The sequence below is a fragment of the Aotus nancymaae genome, unplaced genomic scaffold (assembly GCF_030222135.1).
Source record: "Aotus nancymaae isolate 86718 unplaced genomic scaffold, 86718_ANA_hifiasm-v0.15.2.pri h1tg000014l, whole genome shotgun sequence".
NCBI lineage: Eukaryota > Metazoa > Chordata > Mammalia > Primates > Aotidae > Aotus > Aotus nancymaae.
Genome location: NW_026988425.1, coordinates 72483964 through 72505337, shown reverse-complemented (window position 1 = coordinate 72505337; position 21374 = coordinate 72483964). Strand labels below are relative to the sequence as shown.

The following is a 21374-nucleotide window of genomic DNA, read 5'->3' as shown; positions in this document are numbered from 1 at the left end:
TCAGAAGCTGGGACTACAGGAATGTGCCACCATGCCTGGCTAATTTTTGTATTTTTAGTAGAGATGGGGTGTTGACATGTTGGCCAGGCTGGTCTCGAGCTTCTGGCCTCAAGCAATCCGCCTGTCTTGGGAGTTGGGATTACAGGCGTGATCTACCAGGCCTGGCCTAAGCTTAATTACCTTTTTAAAGGCCCTGTCTGCAAATACAGTCACTTTCTGAGGTACTAGGGGTTAGTACTTCAACATAGGAATTTGGGGGGACACAATTTGGTCTAACACAACTGACATTGTTTTAAAAAATATTTCATTGTATAGGTTGTAATTCATTCCTGTGTAGCTGGAAAATAGGGCTGTTTCCAGTGTTTATAGTGAACAACCTCATACCTAAATCTCTGTGCCTTTTTGGAAATGTATCTGTGAGAGGAGTTTCTGGAAGGATTGCAAGCATTGCCTCCAAAGATATTGTTGGACTCCCTTTTGCATGTGTAATGTTACCTCTGTGGAGAAGGAGAGTGTGCAGTATCTACAAATTGACACCCTTAGTATTCTCTGTGATTCAGTGCTTGCGTGGGAAATTGAGTGTAGCGTGCAGTTGCGAACTTGGTCCCATGGAGGGATTGCCAGCCACTGTGTTTGAGGAGTGTTGTCACTGTGACTTTACCATACATTATTCAGCCAGCATCCATTTACTGAGCCATTGGTGGGCAGGTACTGTGTTGTTCATTTATTTATTTATACTTTTTAAAAATAGGCTTAATATTTTTTTAGAGCAGTTTTAGGTTCACAGCACAATTAAGAGGAAGTTACGGAGAGTTCCCATATGCTACCCCTCCCAACTGGCACGGCCTTCCCCATTATCAGCACCTCCCACCAGAGGGGTACCTTTGTTAGAATCGATGAACCTACATCGACAGATCACTACCACTAAAGTCCATGTTTTATATTAGTGTTCCCTCTTGGTGTTGTACATTCTGTATTTGTTTTTTATATGCTGACTTGTTCAGTAAAAGCTGTATGCCCTTTTGGAGCCCGGGGTAATGAAACCGTGGCCCTTCTCTCCAAGCTTGTGAAACCACCAGTAGTTCCAGCCAGAGATTGACTTTTCTAGTTTTGGAAGTGAGTGATATGCTCAGTGTCTTACCCCTGTAGGTGGCAGGGGCTGGATGTGAAGCCATTTTATTCAGAGTTATGCTTCTCCAGAAACAAGTGGTCAGACAGCAGGGTTGTGAGATTCCCTAGATGCTAACATCAATGTTTCTTTTATGGATGCTGTTTTTAATTTCCACCTGGTGTCTATATCAATGTGTAGCTTAAGATAATGTGGATGTACCCTTAATTATTGCCTTAGTTTACTTTGAAGAATCACTTTTGAGCTAGTAGAGAAAGGCTAGTGCATTCTGATATTTGGAATGTGTGTATATAGGTACACATACATATAGACACATACAAATATATATATATGTATATTTTTAATACTATAGCATTGTATAGGGTAAGAATAAAAATTAAATTTGGAAAATTATATCTATACAATGATATATGACTTTAATGATGGGATAGGGTTAAACCAGTAGGGCTTTCTTTTTACGTTTTCCACAGTTACATCCCTGCTGTTGCTATTTGTCTGTCTTTAGATGATTAAATTCAATTAGGCTCACAGTGTGTATGTATCTGTTCATTTTTCCCTCTGTGGAGATAATAGTAAGTTTAAATGTTGATTCAGCTGTGGGAATGTTTTATTGTGGGAGGCATTAGCTATTTCCAAAATACTTATTTTCCCAAATAGAATAAGTATTTTGTTGATCACATTTGAACTTGAAATACAGTGAGAGGTTATCTAAGACCACATGGTAACTTAGAGAGTTAGCAGCCAGCCAGGCATGGTATCGTGGTGTCCTGTGCTTGTAATCCCAGCTAAGGCTGAGGCAGGTGCATCACTTGAGCCCAGGAGTTTGAGACAGAGTTTAAAGAGATAGAGTTTCACTCTGTTACACTTGAGCCTATTGTAACACAATGAAACTCTGTCTCTTTGACGATGACAACAACAACAACAACAATCAGTGAAGGAGGCAGTTGGGAAAGGGTTCAGGAGGCAGAGAAAAGCCATTGGGCGTGTGAATGGAAAGAGGTCAGTAAAAGCAGAGATTGAGAACATCAATGAAGGAATTGTAAAGCAAAGTGGCCCATAAAACGCCCACACATGCCGTAATGTTAGGATATCACTTGTGTATTCTCTTAGCCCAAGTAGAATGTTTTCTTTCACAAAGCAGTGGCTTAATTTTATGAGTCAAGAAGACTCTGGAGGAAGCTGGCTTGGAAAACTGGACATAAGATGGAGAGAGTTGGTTAGGAAAAATTTGAAGTGATGAAACAGTACAGAATGACAAAGGGCTCAAACAAGGACAGTCTCATGAAGTAGATGAGATAACTAGGGAAATGACTGTGATTCCAAGATCCGTCATACCATCATTACGGTATGTTGTCTTACCCAGATGCCTGTGATCTTAGCTCATTGTAAGTGATGTTTATGGTGTAGCATTCTAATTGATGCTTGTCTTGAAGCCTTGCAAAGTCTCAAACTTCCTTCCGAATCATTATCAAGAGATTGAATTGTTAGGTTTTATATAAAATACAGTGTTAATACATACAGATTTTATTGTAAGTTGCAGTTTATGGTCATCTCTTGTAGCATTCCCTGCTTGCTTAACAGGGACTGCTTTCTGGCGCCAGGTGCGTCTGATTAGGTTATCCAAGAGAACATAGTGTAAGTACTTATACCACCCCCACTTTATAAACGAGGAGTCTTGAGTTTTTAAAGGGTGAATAACTTGCTTGTGGTCCACAGCTAGTAGGTGGCAAAGCCAGGCCACAAACCCAGCCAAGCTGACTTTGAGCCTGAGCTTTTCATCACCATTCTCTGTTGCCCTGGTGAATCTACTTTCTCCAAAGAAAAGATGTGTATGCTATTAGAGGTATAGCAAGAGCTCCGTGCTCCTCTGGGCCCACATCCTACTCATTAACCTAAAAAGCTTACCATTTGGGGCATGAAGCGCTGGTAGAAATGCAGTGTAAAAAGCTCATTTCTTTTGAGCTTCAAGTTACATACTCTCATTATTTCCTACCAGGGTGAATGACTTACAGGCATAGCCTTTCCCATCCCAGCACCCTAGGTGCTTGTACATTCATCCCTAGGGTCATGGGTTTTGACAAGTCCCTTTTGAAATGGTTTAGGATTGATGATCATGTTGTCCTGAGGTGTTATCCAAGCTGGTTGCCTCAGGACCAAGAAAATTAAGGATTAATGTGAGGCTGGGCATGGTGGCTCACACCTGTAATCCCAGCACTTTGGGAGGCCAAGGTGGGCGGATCACCTGAGATCAGGAGTTTGAGACCAGCCTGGCTAACATGGTGAAACCCCGTTTCTACTACAGATACAAAAATTAGCCAGGCATGGTAGTGTGCGCCTGTAATCCAAGCTACTTGGGAGGTTGAGGCAGGAGAATCGCTTGAACCTGGGTGGCGGAGGTTGTAGTGAGCCAAGATCATGCCATTGCACTGTAGCTTGGGCAACAAGATTGACACTCTGTTTCAAAAAAAAAAGATTAATGTGAACACAGGGGTGAAATTGGAGTTAATGAAGAAAGTTCTCTGCAGCGGAAAGGAGGACCTGAGTGGGTTGCTGTATGAGAAACTCCCCTCATCTCTGTAGTTGTTTGTGTAACTTCCCTTATCTGTGAAGCTGTCTGTGTAACTCTACTTATCTGTGCAGCCTTGGGCATGTCTTGGGTAAACACAAAGTGCAGCTTCTCATTTGTATAACTATTTTACAAATGAGGTTTGTTTTAGGTAAGCCTCCCCTCTGCTCACTGTGTAAGTTCCCGTGGAGCCCACTGCATATATGCCTGAGAGGGGGAGGAACCTTTTCCCTGGGAGCCTCCTCATCACTGAAAGAACAAAAGGCTTCTCTATTGGGTCCTTCTTTCTTATCAGTGCAGGTACAGTTTGGTTTTTCCCCAGGCAGCTCTATTTGTACCTGTAGCTGTGATTTTTCAGGCTTTCCTCGAGGACTAGCCTTAGCTGTCTGCCTAACTGATTTTTCCTTTTCTTTTCCCTCACATTCTTGGACCCAACTTTCTGTTTTTCATGTTCTTCCCACTTCACTTACTAGTTCTTGACTTCTTCTCTTGCTCTTAGCTGATTCCAGAAATCTTTTTGTCTAAAGAGTCATGATTATAATACTTCAGATGAACTTTGCCTTTTCTGTGTAATAATTGGGCATCTCCCAAGCCATTGATGACTGTCATTAAAAATAGCACCAGAATGATTCTGTTGAAAGCTTTGTTCACACACCGAACTGTTCCTGCATGTCCTGTGGTCAAGGTGCCTGGGAAGAATAGTCATCTTATAGCTTGGAAGGTCGACCAGCAGAAGGTCTGGGTGAATGTGGCTCAGTACAGGACACCAGTTGGGCATCCCACAATTTAATTCAATTCTGACACTAACTACCTAGAGTTAGCACAGACCCCACAGGTTAAGGGCTCAGTTCCACAAGACTTTTCCCATTTCAGATGCCAGTTGCAGATTTAGGCCTTCTATACTTCTGACTGACCAGCTATAAATCAGGGGTTCCCAGAACCCCCTCTTTAGGTTCATAAATTGGCTAGAATGGCTCACAGAACTCAGGAAAACTCTTTCCGGGTGATTACCAGTTTTTTATAAAGGATGCAAATGAACAGCCAGTTGAAGAGGTACACAGGGTGCTGTCCAGAAGGGTCCCAAACGTGAGAGCATCGTTTCTATGGATTTGGAGTGTACCACCCTCCTGGCACACGGATGTGTTCACCAGACTAGAAGCTCTGAATCCCATTGATTAGGGTTTTTATGGAGGCACTATTATGTACATGGAGCTGATTAAATCATGGACCATTGGTAATTAGCCCAGTCTCCAGTCTCCGCCCAGGTGTGTGCTCCTGAAAGTTCTGACCCTCTAAATCACATAGTTGGTTCCACTGATAGGCAGCCCCTTATCCTGAAGCTATCTAGAGGCCCAGGAAGAGTTGCCTCATTAGTACAAACTCTGGTATGATTGAAAAGAGCATTAGTAATGAAATACTCTCCTGTTAATCTCTGTTGCTCAGGAAATTCCAGAAGTTTTAGAAGCTCTTATACCAGACCAGATTTCATATATTTATATAAAGTAATGGCAAAAACCACAATTACTTTTGCACCAACGTAATATGATGTTTTTCTTTTTTCCTGGTTGTGTTTTTCTTAGAGCTAGCCTCCCATGTAGCTGGGACTGCAGGTTTGTGCCACCATGCCTGGCTAATGAAAGAAAAAATATTTTGTAAGAGATGGGATCTTGCTGTGTTGCCCAGGCTGATCTCAAACTCCTGGCCTCTAGCGATCTCACGTTGATCTCCCAAGCTTTAATCCCAAAGCTGGGATTAAAGATGTGAACCACTGCACTGGGTCTTGTTTAAAAAAAAAATTGTGTGTGTGTGTGTGTGTGTGTGTGTATGTATATGTAAAATATACATTAGATATAGCCTGTCTCTAAATATATATATATATCAACATATATATATATATATAGAAACAGGTTCTTGCTGTGTTGCCCAGGCTAAACTTGGTCTTAAGCGATCCTAGTCTCAAGCGATCCTCCGCCCCACCCACCCTCCCCACCCCCGAGTAGCAGGGACTCCAGGTGTGTATCACAGTGGCGGCCATATTTCTTACTCTGTGGGAGTATTGTGCTCTGAGCGATGTCTTGTGTTCCTTTTCTAGCTGGCCTGCTGCTGTGGGTCTGCAGGCTGCTCTCTTTGCTGTGATTGCTGCCCCAGGATTCGGCAGTCCCTGAGCACCCGCTTCATGTACGCCCTCTACTTCATTCTGGTCGTTGGCCTCTGCTGCATCATGATGTCAACAACTGTAGCTCACAAGATGAAAGAGCACGTAAGTTTGTCCGTGTCAGCTCATACTATTTCCGATGTTCAATGAGGGTATGTGGGAGACACATGATTTAGAGGATGGGGCCCATGTGCCCCATGTGTTTTGGGGTATACCTGGTCTCCTTGAACCTTCCTGAAGACTACTCTGTACTTTCTAAGATCCAATGCCTTCTGGCTAAACAGGCAAACCAATCAACAGCTTGATCCTTAGTAGTAGTGTAGATGCTATCTGATTCTTTTGGTGTAGAACTTTTTTTTTTTTTTTTGAGTCAGAGTTTCGCTCTATTGCCCAGGCTGGAGTGCTGTGGCATGATTTCGGCTCACTGCAGCCTCCGCGTCCTGGGAGCAAGTGATTCTCCTGACTTAGCCTTCCAAGTAGCTGGGATTACAGGTGCACACCACCATGCCCGGCTAATTTTTTGTGTTTTTAGTAGAGTCAGGGTTTCGCCATGTTGTTGGTCAGGCTGGTCTCGAACTCCTGACCTCGTGATCTGCCTGCCTCGGCCTCCCAAAGTGCTGGGATTACAGGTGTGAGCCACCAGTAAGAATTTTTTTTTAGTTTTTAAATTTTAAAACATTTGTGTAGATCAGGGGGTACAAGTGCAGTTTTGCTGCATTGATACATTGCCTGTGGTGAAGTCAGGGCCTTCAGTGCTTCCATCCCTGGAGCAACACATGTTGTACCCACCAGGCAGCCTCTCATCATCCACCTCCTTCCCAGCCCCATGGCCCCTGAGTCTCCATTGTCCATCACTGGACACATCATTGTCTATCACAATTGTCTGTTTATGTCAGATGATTGTGTATTTTATCTTAGCCTTGTTTATAGCTGTTCCTGGTGAAATATACCGTCTTTTCTTTTCTTATACATTTCTGTGTTCTTTACTGAACCCCCACATGACTCAGACTTACCCAGCAGGGCCCCATCAGTGCCTGGGAAGGGCAGGCTTCTTTGCTTGGGCACAGTTTGCCAGGAAGAGAGAGCAGCAGGTGTGTTCCCTGGGGGCAGCTCTTATCCTAGAGACAGAGGGTGAGGAAAGCCTTGCTATCCAAATGCCATTTCCCCTTACCAACTGACCACTCCTTACTGCATCTTCCCAGCCAAACAAGTGAGGAGGTGGAGGGAAACCTGGAGCAGGCTCTGATGGAGCTGCCCACAGCGGAGATGACATTGCCCAGGGCAACACCTGAGCAGGATCAATCGATCCTCCTGCCTCAGCCTTCTGAGCAGTTGGGACTACAGGCATGAGCCACCATGCTGGCTAATTTTTCTATCAGAAAGAGTAGGTTTCAACACTTATTCTGAGGGTCCACTTAATCTCTCATGTACTACTTTTGTTTTTTTAAGTAATACAGTATTCTCTTTGTAAATTCAACAAGCTTGAGTTTTTCAATTGATTAAGGTGGCTTGATCCACTGTGGTCCATGGTGGGAACTCTAGTGTGCATGGAATGTAGTGTGATCCCTGCTCTTCATGAGTTTCTATTCTTAACAGAATTAAGCCCTGCATCCAAAAAACCAAAATGTGTTACTATACAAATATTTGATAGTATCCCTAAGTCATGAATTTATTGAGACGTTGGAGGGAGAGATAATTTGGGAGCCATTGGTATGGGTTTTAGGACATAAATTTTATAATGGTAATATTAACACCTGATTACCATCCAAGTAACCTGCCCCATGAAACAGTGTCTAGCAATTCCAGTCAGTATTTATGCTTTCTGGCTGTTACAGAACATTTGAGAAACAGAATATGTTGACTGGTATTGCTAGGAAAGGCTTCATGAAATAAGTGACTTGTATGAGTAATAATAAGTATTTTAATAGCTAATGATTGAGTGAGACCATGTGTCAGGTTTTATTCTGAGCACTGTACCTGTATTTTCTCCCTTCATCAGCCCCGTACTCACCTGAACAGTAGGTACTATCATTACCCCTGCCCTACAGATGGGGAAACTGAAACATTGGTTTAAGCACCTCACCCAAGACTTGGGATTTGAACCTGGTCTGAATGTGTTCTTAGCTACGAGGCTGTGTAACTAGAGAGGAGGAGAGGCACGTGGAGAAGGACTGAGAGGAGAGGGGAGGTGCAATGACCACATCTTGCAGGAGCTGGAGTGGCAAGGTGAAGTGTTTGAATGAACATGGTCTGTGGCGAGTGGGAAGCCATTATAGATTCTAGAGCAAGAGGCTATCATCCTGGAAACAGGGAGATATTTTGGGAGGTGAACCTAGAGGTGATGATGGCAGTGGGCACAGGGTGACTTATGGTCAGAGAACAGAAAGAGGGAGGAAGAGAGGGAAGGGCAACCCTGATGCCCCTCCCAGAGGCTCTTGTAAATGTTTCTATGCCTATTGCCTGAATGTACCTATTTACAAGTGGTTTGGCTGGGTGTCCTGCATAGGGAATGAGATCCCCGTGGGTGAAACCAATCCTTTCCCAGCTTTACGGCCTCACAGGGGGATGGCCATCTGGCTACAAAGTCGGCTTGTTTCGTGGCCTACAGAAGAGAGGCTGACCTCATCCTCAGGCGGTGCTTGCGGGTGGGTGTTGAAAGATCCCCTTGTGGGTACGCACACTGGGCTCCTGCTGGAGTCCTCACTCCCTCTTTGTTGGCCGGGGAAGTGCCTGAGACTGTGACTGGAAGAGGAGAAAGAGCTGCATGCTTGTAATGGCCCGGATGGGAGTGTGTAAGTGCCTCCCACCCAGCGTTCTGCCAGAGTCGTGTGGGCCTTTGGTATGTGGGTTAAGAGCGCAAGGCCAGCTCCCTTGTCAGTTACTCCCGTTTTTGCCTTGGTTTCAGAATGTGGCCTGTGTTTAGTTTGAGTAAGAGGGGACTGCAAGGGATGCTGGGCCAGACTTTGTCCTGCTGCTTTTCTTTAGGGAAACTCCTCTTTCCCAGGAGAACTTTGGCTCAGAGAAAGCTTGACTGTGCTGGTTGAATAAGGCGTGATTCTGTCTTCTCTTGGAGCATTTCCCCATCTCAAAACATAAGGGTTACTTATTTTGCAGGTCATTCTTGTCATTAACCATGTAATTTAAGCAGGTACAGACTCATGAGATTTGATACCTGGGGGATTGAAAATCCATTTTAGAATGTAGAATGCAAAGGAAAAAAAAGTGGGCAAGAGAGTAAAGCTTTCCGATCCAAACTGCTAAGTCAAGGTGTAACTTCTGTGTTCGAGGCGGATTCAGATTTAGGCACCCTGGGCAGCCACCTGGGTGTTTGAGGAGGGAGGAGAAAGGAAAGTCCTTGTTTCCTGGAGAGTAGGGGCCACTAAAACCTGTACTGGAGAAGAAATGATGGGTGACCTATGCAGCTCCAGGCTTTCTCCCCTGAGAGCCCATGTGCCAGGCCAGTGTAGGAAGAGCCTTAGATATTCCCAGCCTCAAACCTGTTAGATCTGTTTTCTTCATTCCATGTTACACTCTCCACTCCCTCCCTATCTTTCCCCTAAGCTCCCCAGCCCTACGCAGCCACTAATCTATTTCATCTCTGGATTTGCCTATCTAGACATTTCGTATAAATGGAATCATACACTATATAGCCCTTTGTGCCTGGCGGCGGTGGCTGCTGCTGCTGCTGCTGCTGCTGCTGCTGCTTCTTCTTCTTCTTCTTCTTCTTTTTTTTTTTTTTCTTGAGATGGAGGCTCACTCTGTCTCCAAGGCTGGAGTGCAGTGGCATGATCTCAGCTCACTGCAACCTCTGCCTCTTGGGTTCAAGCAATTCTTCTGCCTCAGCCTCCTGAATAGCTGGGATTACAGGTGCCTGCTACCACGCCTGGCTAATTTTTGTAATTTTAGTAGAAATGGAGTTTCACCATGTTGGCCAGGCTGGTCTCGAACGCCAAGCTCAGGTGATTTGCCTGCTTGGGCCTCCCAAAGTGCTGGGATTATAGGCATGAGCCACCTCTCCTGGCCCACTTAATATTTTTTCAAGGTTCACACTCAGGTTGTAGCATATGTACTTTATTCCTTTAAATGGCTGAATAATATTCCATTGTATGAATATAACATACTTTATTTTTATTTTTTGAGATAGAATTTCACTCTGTCACGCAGGCTGGAGTGCAATGGCATGATCTTGGCTCACAGCAACCTCCACTTCCCAGGTTCAAGTGATTCTCCTGCCTTGGCCTCCTGAGTAGCTGGGATTACAGGAACATACCACCATGCCCAGTTAATTTTTTATATTTTTGGTAGAGACAGGATTTCACCATGTTGGCTAGACTGGTCTTGAACTCCTGACCTCAAGTGATCCATCTGCCTTGGCCTCCAAAAGTGCTGGGATTATAAATATACCTATAACATATTTTATTTATCCATTTGTCAGTTGATGGACATTTGGGTTGTTTGTACCTTATTGACTATTATAAATTATGCTGCTATGAACATTCATGTACTAATTTTTGTATGGATGTATGTTTTCATTTCCTTTGGGTTTATACCTAGGAGTGGAATTGCTGGATTGTGGGGTAACTATTTAAGCTTTTGAGGAACCACCGTATTGTTTTCCAAAGTGACTACATCATTTTCCATTCCCACCAGTAACGTGGGACATTCAGGATGAAGTCATGTATGAAGGTACACATTTCTTCACATTTCTACACATTTCTAACACTGAATGGTACATCTTTTTTATTTTAGTCACTATAGTGTGTGTGAAGTGGTTATCTCCTCTTTGCCTGTGCCTCTAACACTGCCCTCTGCCATTCCTATTTGCTTGCTTTCCCCCGGACAACTTGTTCATAGTTCTGGCTTTGATCATCGCCATATGTGCATCTGCTTGTAAAGACGCCCTTCATACAGGACAGTGCTGAGGACACCCATAGATTCTTTCTCCCAGCATCCCTCCTTTTCTAGATCGTGTGCTGACTATGTACTTTTCCCCAGGCAGGTCATAAAAGTCTTAGGCTTCCATTCTGCATTCCAGTCAGTCACTATGATTCAGCCACGCCACGCTCCCTGGTGTTGTATATTCCATTTGCCTTGTTTGAACTTGGGTAGCTCCCAAATGTCCCCAGCTGTGCTCAGGCTTCTTTCTCCAGATAACTTAGCCTGTTAGTTAGGCTGAGCTGAATGAAGGTGCTCTTTGCTACATTTCTCTGAGATGATACTCTATTTCTAAATTCTGGGGTCACCATAGTGCAGTAACTGTAGGTGAATACGGTGGCTACTTTCCTTAAAAGCAACTTGGATCTCAAAAGGCTGTTGATAAGTACATCTTTTAGTCAGTTCACAGTGATATGTTAAAATACTTCAGTGGTTCTTGGAGTTGACAGAGTTCTTTGATCCATTATGTTTGAAACTCTGAAATTGGAGAGATGAGCTACGTTATTTCCTATTTTTAACTTGAAGAATTAAAATAAAGATGAAGCCATAATAGTAAACCTTGCTTGTGGGAAGCCCTCCTTGGGCTAGTTCCAGGGATCTAAAAATGCCTGAAACAAGGCCACTTAGTTAAAGGATTGAGTTAAAGAGATGAGTGGAAAAAGGCTGCAGCTCATATGTACAGTAAGTGTTCTGCCTTCAGAAGAGAGAGCAAATACCTGCGGTGTTGTGTGTCCTACAGAGAAAACAATGATCTTTTTAGGATATAATTTGTTTTTTAAATTTGTATAAATTTATGGGGCTACAAGTGTAATTTTGTTATGTGGATATATTGTGTAGGATATAATTTGAATACATTGTTAGAATTTTTAAAAGCAGAAAAGTAATCCCAGAACTTTGGGAGGCTGAGGTGGGCATATCATGAGGTCAGGAGTTTGAGACCAGCCTGGCCAACATAGTGAAACCCTGTCTCTACTAAAAATACAAAAATTAGCTGGGCATGGTGGCATGCACCTGTAGTCCCAGCTTCTCAAGAGGCTGAGATGGGAGAATCGCTTGAACCTGGGAGGCGGAGGTTGCAGTGAGTTGAGACCACACCATTGCACTCCAGCCTGGGTGACAGAGTAAGACTCCATCTCAAAAATGAAAAAGCAGAAAAGTCCTAAGTGGTCATCTTAACCAACCTGTCATATGACAGGTGAGAAGCTGTGGCCCAGGAAGTGAAGTGGCTTGTCAGAATTGAGATACCAGGTATATATGGAATTAGAACCCAGGGCTACTGGTCGCCTGGCTAGTGCATCTTCTATTTGTGCAACTAAGTGTGCTTGTTGGTCAGATATTCACAGAAGTCACAGTAAATGCCTTTTATCAAGCATATCCTTCCTCCCCTTCCTAGACTTTTCTTCTGGGCCCAGTGGTAAGAAGTATTCCTTTTGGAAATAGCACTGCCTGGGGCCCTCAGCAGCGATCTTAGCTTACTTTCATTCCCCATCTGCCTCCCTCCTGTTGTGATGACCAAAAGCTGAGCTCAAGGGATGACTGTTAGTCTGAAGTAGAAAACAGAAGTAGCCACAAAACTAATATTTATTTATTCAGTGGCTTTGCATGTCAAATAGAACTTGTTTTCAGGTGGTGTTTGGTATAATCATCTTTTTAAAACAAACATCATTAATGAAAAATATTCCACTTTGATCCAAAATACCGTGCCGTTTGTCCCAGTGTAAAATGACAGGCCTTCATGCTGAAGCTGGAGAGTCTGGCTCTTGGTTTTCATTTGGTATTTACTGGTTGAATGTGCAGAGCTCACTGTACCTGCAGCCTGTATCAGGAGCTGGCATAGGCACCTGGAGGCCCCAGGTAGAACTCTCCATTCTCAGCTTGTGTGCTTTTGTGTCAGATTACCAATAACAAGAAAATATTGCTTACCCAGTTCTTTGATTCTGGAGTGCTTTTTTTAAAATCCAGCTGAGACGGAGTGCTTTTCAAAAGTTCTCTTTCTGAATAGCTACTGAGTTCATCGATGGTCCCAACCTACTTTTAATCTCAAGTGAGATTAAAAAGTAGGTTGGGACCATTGAACCTCAAGCCCATTGTAGAACTGAGAGAAAATTCTCACCATGGCCTTTTAGAATGTTTCTGTGGGGAGCTGGCTTTGAAGTTTTACCTCTTAAATCCTCTGAGTTCCCTCCCCTCCAAGTTAGGATGACTCTGGAGACATATGTTTCCAAACAGTTTTGTCTTTTGGTCTAAATTTCATCCAGACGTAACATGTGAGAGAAAGCAAGGAGTCCTGAGCCCTCCTACGCCTCATCCGTCATTGCTGGGGCCTCATCCTCCACCACACAAGTGGATGCCAGGAAATAGTGGTGGGAAATCGTTTGTACTGGAGGCAGCAATTTGAACTAATAGATATCCTGCTGAGAGTCTTTTTGAGCCTGAACCAAGAACAAAGAGGTTTGATCCTTGTCCAGTGATAATGAGCTTGCCAGGAGGCAGTAAACTAGAAACAATACCTACTGTCCTTGGTCTGTGAGGATCCATTACCTGCACCTTTTGGGGACCACCAGGTGTCAGCTGAATCTCTTTTAGGATTGGTCTGGCTGTGGGAGGGAGCGAATGATAAGAAGTGAGAATGAGAGTTTTCCTAACACGTTTTTTTTCTGTAATCATCTATAGTGTCTGTTAAGCAACTGTCCACAGACAGTGCCTGGGAGTACCCAGCAGATAAATAGAACAGACAAGACCTTTGGAAATGAGCATCATCAGCCATCATAAACATGGGGCCAGAGGGAACAGAGAAATGGCACATCAAAGAACAGAAGATAAAGTAGCCTCAGAGCGATGGGAACAGGAAGGAATGCATAGATATTGTGAATAGCTGACTCTCCGTACTCTGCACAGAAGTTTAATTGGGTGATTCTGTGACTTGATTAAACTGTAATCCGAGCTCATTCTAAAGTTTTACAAATCGCATAACTGTCATTCTTTGAAATGCAGGTGTTGAGCACCCTGAAAGGTGCTGGGGATTTCAGAGGTGCTGAGTAACACACAGTTATTGTCCCCATAGAGCTGGCCCTCAGGTAGGGGAAAAGAGAGCAGTTTGGCAAGTGTGTCTGGAAGGAGCCTGTGATGCTAGACTGTGTGTGTCTGAAAGTTAAAAATATGTGAACTCCGTTAGTGAATATTGGACAGTGGTGTGGCCTCAGCTATGACTCAGCTGAACTTTGGGGTCACATGGTAACTCAGGAATGCCCTCTCTCCATTCTGGAGACGGAGCTGAGGTGCCTGGGAGGTTTATAAAAGGGAATGGAGTGTTTTTGCCCTCTCAGCAGGGCTGAGCATAATCATAAGGGGTTGGGTATTCTGGGGGTGTGGTTTTAAAATTTCAGCGAGACTGTCGCTGCAGTCTTCAAATAAATCTAAAATTATCTTTCGACACACTGGCTTTCATCAGTGTGGGGTTTATTTTTGGTTCCATAGGCTGTGTTTGTGTGACAGATGTGAGGAGGTTTTCTATTCGAGCTATTGACGGCTTCTGAGCCACAGAGATGAGCACTGGAAGCTCATAGACACATTCTCCCTGCATTCCTTCCCACCCCATCTGAGAAACTGTTCTGTGGGTGGATAAATTAAGGTACTTTATTTTCTGCTCAAAAAATGGCATATGGGAGATGCACAGTTTGATTCACTTAAGGCCCAAGTTCCATTTGAGGACAGCTCTGAAGAAGGGAAGAGTCTCAGGAGAAGGCAGGAGCCAGAGGGTTGGGACAGTTGGAACGCAGCCCAGAGGAGCTGCTCCTTTGGCTCTTGATTGGCAGAGTAAGTTATCACCAGTTGTCACTTGCTTTTTAAATGTGAATTTGTATTTCAGCAGTTAACAGTTAGGCACAACTCCTCTGCTATTCTTCCTAGTTGCGCAGGGGTGGGGCAGACTTTCCCTACAAAGAGCCAGCTGGTGCACACTGGAGGCTCTGTCGTCTCTGTAGCAGCTCTCAACTCCACCTTTGCAGTGCAAAAGCGGCCAAAACAACATGCCAGCCAATGGCATGGGCAGCCAGGGAGCGTGGCTGTGTTCCAATAAAACTTTATTTACATGAACAGAGGGCTAGCTGGTTTTGACCCACTGGCTGTCGTTGGCTGACTCCTATGATAGACCCTCAGTGGTCTTATATGTGTTGTTTGCCGTTATTCTCCCTTCTCTCTAAAAAGGAAAACATCAGTGGCCTAAACATTGTGCTCAGAGTACCAGAGTTCTTGCTTAAGTTGCAGATAACTGACTAGGCTGTATGAACCACATACTGGGTAGACAGACTAGGTAAGAATAATGTGGCAATAAATTAGCATAACATGTTTAATAGTAATTATGTCTGTGTGGCATTTTGAAATAAATGGCAAATTATTTACAGGTTAAAAAAATTAGTCTTTTTTTTTTGAGACAGAGTGTCACCCAGGCTGGAGTGCATTGGAGCAATCTCGGCTCATCACAACCTCCGCCTCCCAGGTTCAAGCGATTCTCCTGCCTCAGCCTCCCAAGAAGCTGGGATTACAAGTGTTCACCACCATGCCCAGCTAATTTTTGTAGAGACAGGGTTTCACCATGTTGGACAGGCTGATCTTGAACTCCTGACCTAAGGTGATCCACCATAGTGCTGAGATTACATGCATGAGCCACTGTGCCTGGCCTTTTTTTTTTTTAAGAGATAGAACTTTGCTTTGTTGCCCAGGCTGGAGTGTGGTGGCACAATCATGGCTCACTACAGCTTTAATCTCCTTGGCTCAAGCAATTCCCCTGCTTCAGCCTGCTAACTGGGACCACAGGTATACACCACAATGCCTGGCTAATTTATTTATTTATTTATTTATTTTGTGGTAGAGATTGAGTCTCCTTATGTTGCCCAGACTGATCTCAAACTCCTAGGCTCAAAGCAACAATCCTCCTGCCTCAGCCTTCCAAAGTGCTGGGATTACAGATGTGAGCCACCGTGCCCAGCCAGTTGTCTTTTTATGTATTCTGTCAAAAGACGAAATTACAAATTTAGTTGGAAGGTTGAATTGGATTTTATTTGTGAGTCTAGAATGTGAAATAGAACAAGTGTTCCAGTTAGCTGAGCAGAGGGTATCTTTATAGGCAGAAAAGACTCGAAAAAAGCAGAAGAGAACAAAGGGTAAAAACAGAGAGGATTTCCTTGTTAGGCAGACTCACATTGACTGGAATCTTTCAGGGTTTTGTTATCTTTTGAAGGAAAACTGGCCCCCAAATTCAGTGGCCCTTAGCACAAGTGGCTTCATTCTGGTTTGGTCTGGTTTACTGGGACCTAGTACAGGAGTCAAAAATAATGGCCTCTCATAAACTCTAGCAATCCAAACCAAGCATTCTGGTGATCCAGGAAGAAGCAGGGATGGAGAAAATGAGGGTCTGGGCACTGTCACTCAATCTGATATAAGAAAGATGCTGGGGCCAGAAACTTAAATGTCTGCCATGTACTGGTTCCCATCTCTAGAACTAGGGAACAGGTAATGGGACTCGCAAATCTCAAGGTTATAGGTAAGGTGCAGAGTCCTGTGTTTTGGGGAATATTAGGTCCTAACGTACTGCCTAAGGCAAACATCATGACTAATCTGAATTAACCATGAAAATACTTGAAATAAGTAGAGCATAGTTGTGTGCATACAGCATTTCACTAGTAGAACGTTAGCATGAACTTTTAACCTGTTTTATTCACGGCTTGTATCCCTCTAACCTAGAGTGATACCTGCACATAGTAGTTGGGAATGAGTGCATGGATGATCAGATTCTATGCTGTAATACATGTGTCTAATTATGTCATGTAGCATCTAGTATGGAATGAAGATTATACATGCAAACTCTAAATTCATTGTATTTTTATAAATTATTTGCTCATGCCTGTAATCTCAGCACTTTGGCGGACCAAGGCAGGAGGATCACTTGAGCCAAGAGTTCACCTGGGCAACATTAAAAAACCCCAATCTCTACAAAAAAATACAAAAATTAGCCAAGCATGGTGGCACATACCTGTAGTCTCATCTACTCAGGAGACTGAGGTAGGAGGATTGCTTGAGCCAGGGAGGTGGAGGTTGCAGTGAGCCGAGATTGTGCCACTGCACTCTAGCCTGGGTGACAGCAAGAGACCCTGTCTCAAAAAAAAAAAAAAAATTACAGAAGACAGTTATGCAAATAGTGTATCACCACTGCGTTTAAGAAGAAAACTATCTAATTTTGGCTAAATGAGGTGGCTCACACCTGTAATCCCAGCAGTTTGGGGATGCTGAGGCGGGAGGATCTTGTGATGATCCTGTGCAAAATAGTAAGACCCTGTCTCTACAAAAGTAAAAGAATAGCAGATGTGTTGGCATGCACTTCTAGTCCCAGCTGCTGGGAAGGCTGAAGTGGGAGGATTGCTCGAGTCCAGGAGTTTGAGGCTACAGTGAGCTATGATTGTGCCATTGCACTCCAGTCTGAGTGACAGAACAAGACCCTTTCTCTATTAAAAGAAAAAAAAAAAGGAGCTGGCAGATTTGAGGCTTACTTAGCCTATAAGCATGTGTTTTCTCTGAGTGGTTAGAATAGAAAGACCTGCATGTTTCAGCATTTAGTCCTCTCTTTATAGAAATTTCACGTTTCTATGTTTAAGAGATATCTCTCAGCTGGGTGTGGTGTGGCTCACACCTATAATCCCAGTGCTTTGGGAGGCTGAGGTGGGTGGATCACCTGAGGTCAGGAGTCCGAGACTAGCCTGGCTAGCATAAAAAAACCCTCTTTCTACTAAAAATACAAAAAATTACCCAGGTGTGGTGGCACACACCTGTAATCTCAGCTACTTGGGAGGCTGAGGCAGGAGAATCGCTTGAACCCAGAAGACGGAGGTTGTAGTGAACCGAGATTGCGCCATGCGCCATTGCACTCCAGCGTGGACAACAAGAACAAAACTCCATCTCAAAAAAAAAAAAAAAGAGAGAGAGATATCTTTCCATCAGCCATGTTCATCTCAGGGCAGCACAGCGTCTTCTGTTAGACCCTGTGTTCTGTGTGGGGCCATAACCATATTTTCTAGCCAAAACAAAAGTTCAGACCTCCATAGCTGTGGTTTTAAGTTGTCTTGAGTTAGGAATAGATTTGTGTCTTGGACTCAGAGGGTCCTATTCACTCTCTGTCTGGGTTTGGTGTTAGGGGCAGTGCTTACAAAGACCCTCAGAAATCTAGAAGATTGGCATGTTGACCCTGCAGGGGCAGCACAGGAGCACCTGGCCGAGAGACGGTGTGTACCTGGCTCTGCCTCTCTCGCCAGCACCTCCCCTGCTCTCTTCTGTGAGTTTCTAAAACCCCCCTTATGGAGAGTTTGGCCTTATCTGTTCAAATTTTAAATGTACTAACTTTGTGACCCAGCACCTAGCACCTGTCCTTCTCAACACTTTACATGCGAACAGAGAAATACACGTAATAAAGATGATAGCCATTGTACATTATTTATAATAGTGAAAAAAAAAAACAGAAAAAAACTAAATACCGACCAGCAGGATAACTAAATTAGAGTTGATCAGGTTGTAGAATTCAAACTTTTTATTTATTTTTTTGAGACAGGGTTTGCTCTGTCACCCAGGCTGGAGTGCAGTGTTGCAATCATGGCTCACTGCAGCCTCAACCTTCTGGGCTGAAGAGATTCTCCCACCTCAGTCTTCTGAACTCCTGGGCTCAAGAGATGCTCTTACGCCAGCCTCCTGAGTAACTGGGATTACAGGCATGCACCACCATGCCTGGCTAATTTTTAAATTTTTTATAGAGATGGGTCTCTCACTGTGTTGCCCAGGCTGGTCTTGAACTCCAGGGCCCAAGTGATCCTCCTGCCTTGGCCTCTCAAAGTGCTGGGATTACAGGCATGTGCCACCGTGTCCGGCTAATTGTGTATTTTTTAGTAGAGACAGGATTTCTCCATGTTGATCAGGCTGGTCTCAAACTCCTGACCTCAGGTGATCCACCTGCCTTGGACCCCCAAAGTGCTGGGATTACAGGTGTGAGCCACCGTGCCCGGCCTAATACTGCATTTTCTAATCTCAAGTAACACTATTACACAACTACAACTTTGACCTACTTCCTCTCCATTTCTTAAGAAGTCACTCCCAAAGCTTATACATGTTTTCTATATTTGTAGCATCTGGGCCCCTAGCCAATTAGACCTGTAGGTTTTCCTGTAGCTTTTTTTTGTTATTTCTTTGTTTATGTGCCTGGGATTGAAATTGTTTTAGGGATGTAGCTAGCATCTCTCCTGTGTAAACAGAATTAAGTGAATTTTCTTCTCTCTGCCATCCTGTTGAGTTTATTACTTGTGTTCATGTTTTGGAAATGTTTTTCCTAATTTGTGAGTTCAGAATACTTTCTTCTGGATGGTGGCTAGGTCTCTGAAAGACAAGTAGTGAATGCTGTATTTTGGACCTCTCAGTTCTAGTATAAATGTACCAAGGAAAGATTCACCTTATTGACAGGCTGAGGCGGTGGCTCACGCCTGTAATCCCAACACTTTGGGAGGCCGAGGCGAGTGGATCACATGAGGTCAGGGGTTCAAGACCAGCCTGGCCAACATGGTAAAACCCTGTGTCTACTAAAAATACAAAAAATCAGCTAGGCGTGGTGGCAGGCGCCTGTATTCCCAGCTACTCAGGAGACTGAAGCAGGAGAATCACTTGAACCAGGGAGGCAGAGGTTGTAGTAAGCTGAGATCACACCACTGTACCCCAGCCTGGGTAACAAGAGCAAAACTCTGTCTCTAAAAAAAAAAGGAAAGTTAATCTTTCAATCCAAAGGCATTGGATCCTTTGGTAAACTGAATAGAGCATCTACTTGGTTTTAAGATGTTGTTTCCCACCATGTTTAAATCAGAATGCTTTAAGTTTGTGGATCATGTAATGTACCTGATTCTCTCCCCCCAAATTATTTTTACATAACATAAAAGTGCTTTAGAATTAAGGAAGTTAATTTAATGACTATTGTGGGTTAGGAACTGTGGTAAGCACGTCACAGACATTATCTGATGTAATTCTCAGGCAACTCTGAGATGGGTGTTGGTATTATTTCATTTTGCAGATGACACAATTGAGGCTTAGGGTATGTGTGTGTGTAACTAGCTCAAGTTAGCAATGGAGTTAGGATTGGAAGTCCCATGAGCTATTTATTCTTACTTGATAGTTTGTGGCTTTGAGTTTGGTTGCTTTGAAGGTTGGGAGGAAATGCATTGCTCTCAGAGGTCTATATAGAAACAACATAGAGGCCAGGCACGCCTGTAATCCCTGCACTTTGGGAGGCCGAGGCAGGCAGATCACCTGAGGTTAGGATCGAGACCAGCCTGGCCAACATGATGAAACCCGATCTCTACTAAAAATAAAAAATTAGCCGGGCATGGTGATGTGTGCCTGTAGCCCCAGCTACTTGGGAAGCTGAGGCAGGAGAACTGCTTGAATCCAGGAGGCAGAGGTTGCAGTGAGCTGAGATCATGCCACTGCACTCCAGCCTGGGTGACATAGAGAGAGACTCTGCCAGAAAGAAAGAAAGAGAGAGAAAGAAAAAAGAAAGAAAGAAGGAAAGAAAGAAAGAAACAAACAAACAAACAGCATACAATGTGTAAGCCTGACTTGTAAGCCTGGCTTAAGTGCCTTGTCCTTGGGTGCACAGAGCCAGACTTAAGAGGTAACACCCTTAGCAGGCACATCCCCTTCCCCCTGTGGTGTGGAATTTGTAGGTGATGTATTGTGTCTTTTTCCAAAACTGGGGTGGACTTTGGAACAGCAAATATTTAATTGGAGCAAATTCCCCTTGCCAGAATATGGCTAGCTTATTCACCTTGGAGGTTCTTTGCTCAAAAATACACACCACATACTGAAAACTAAATGTGCTCAGTCACCCACAGAGCATAAAGAAGGTCTTGGCTAGGATTTGGAGCAGGGAGGTTGTTTACCTGTTTTTGATGAATAGACAGTGCTAATGTACACTCACCCTTTGATGAGCCTTAAAGGGCTCTGGGCACATTCCAGATTCTGGAATAAACAAACAGTGGAGGGGATTTGTTGAGGATGGTGGCATAGGAGCTCAGCCTGCCACTGTTAGCATTCTCCTTGAAATGGATTTTGGAGGAAGAACAAAGAGAGAGGTGGGGAGGTAGAGAAGGTCTAAAGGTGAATGATGGGCTGGTGTAGATGAAAGAGGTGCTAATGTGCACGTGTTATGGGAAAGATGTGGTTCAGGAATTAGAGTTGCTGATGGAGTGGAAGAGAGAAGGTGGGGAAGAAAATAATTTAATGAATGTTAAGGCTGTGTAACTGAAACAGCCTTATGAATGAGGTGGTGTGGCTTCTCCACGAATGTAGCTTTTATAGATTCAAAGCAACTTACTTCCTTGTTACTAGCACTGCTCATACAGGTGTAACTTTTGTTTTGGGTTAGACACTCTGAAATGTTCATTTTGTGTGTGTCCCCTACCATATTTCAGTACCTGAAGATTTTTAACCATGCTGGTTGATCACTCACTTTTAAAACACAGCTAAAAATTGAGATTCCTCCAGAAAGCACCTGCGTGACTTCTCAT

The 21374-nt window shown here is 43.8% G+C and overlaps 1 protein-coding gene across 6 annotated transcripts in view; it reads left to right on the top strand.

The window, feature by feature from the left end:
* SERINC5 (serine incorporator 5) overlaps nucleotides 1-21374 on the top strand; it is a 137052-nt gene that overhangs the window by 67375 nt on the left and 48303 nt on the right. For all 6 annotated transcript variants that reach the window (XM_064376085.1, XM_012462080.3, XM_064376086.1 and 3 more), the window contains exon 2: nucleotides 5788-5955. In XM_064376085.1, the coding sequence (XP_064232155.1) occupies nucleotides 5788-5955 (168 nt within the window). The remainder of the gene's footprint in view (nucleotides 1-5787; nucleotides 5956-21374) is intronic.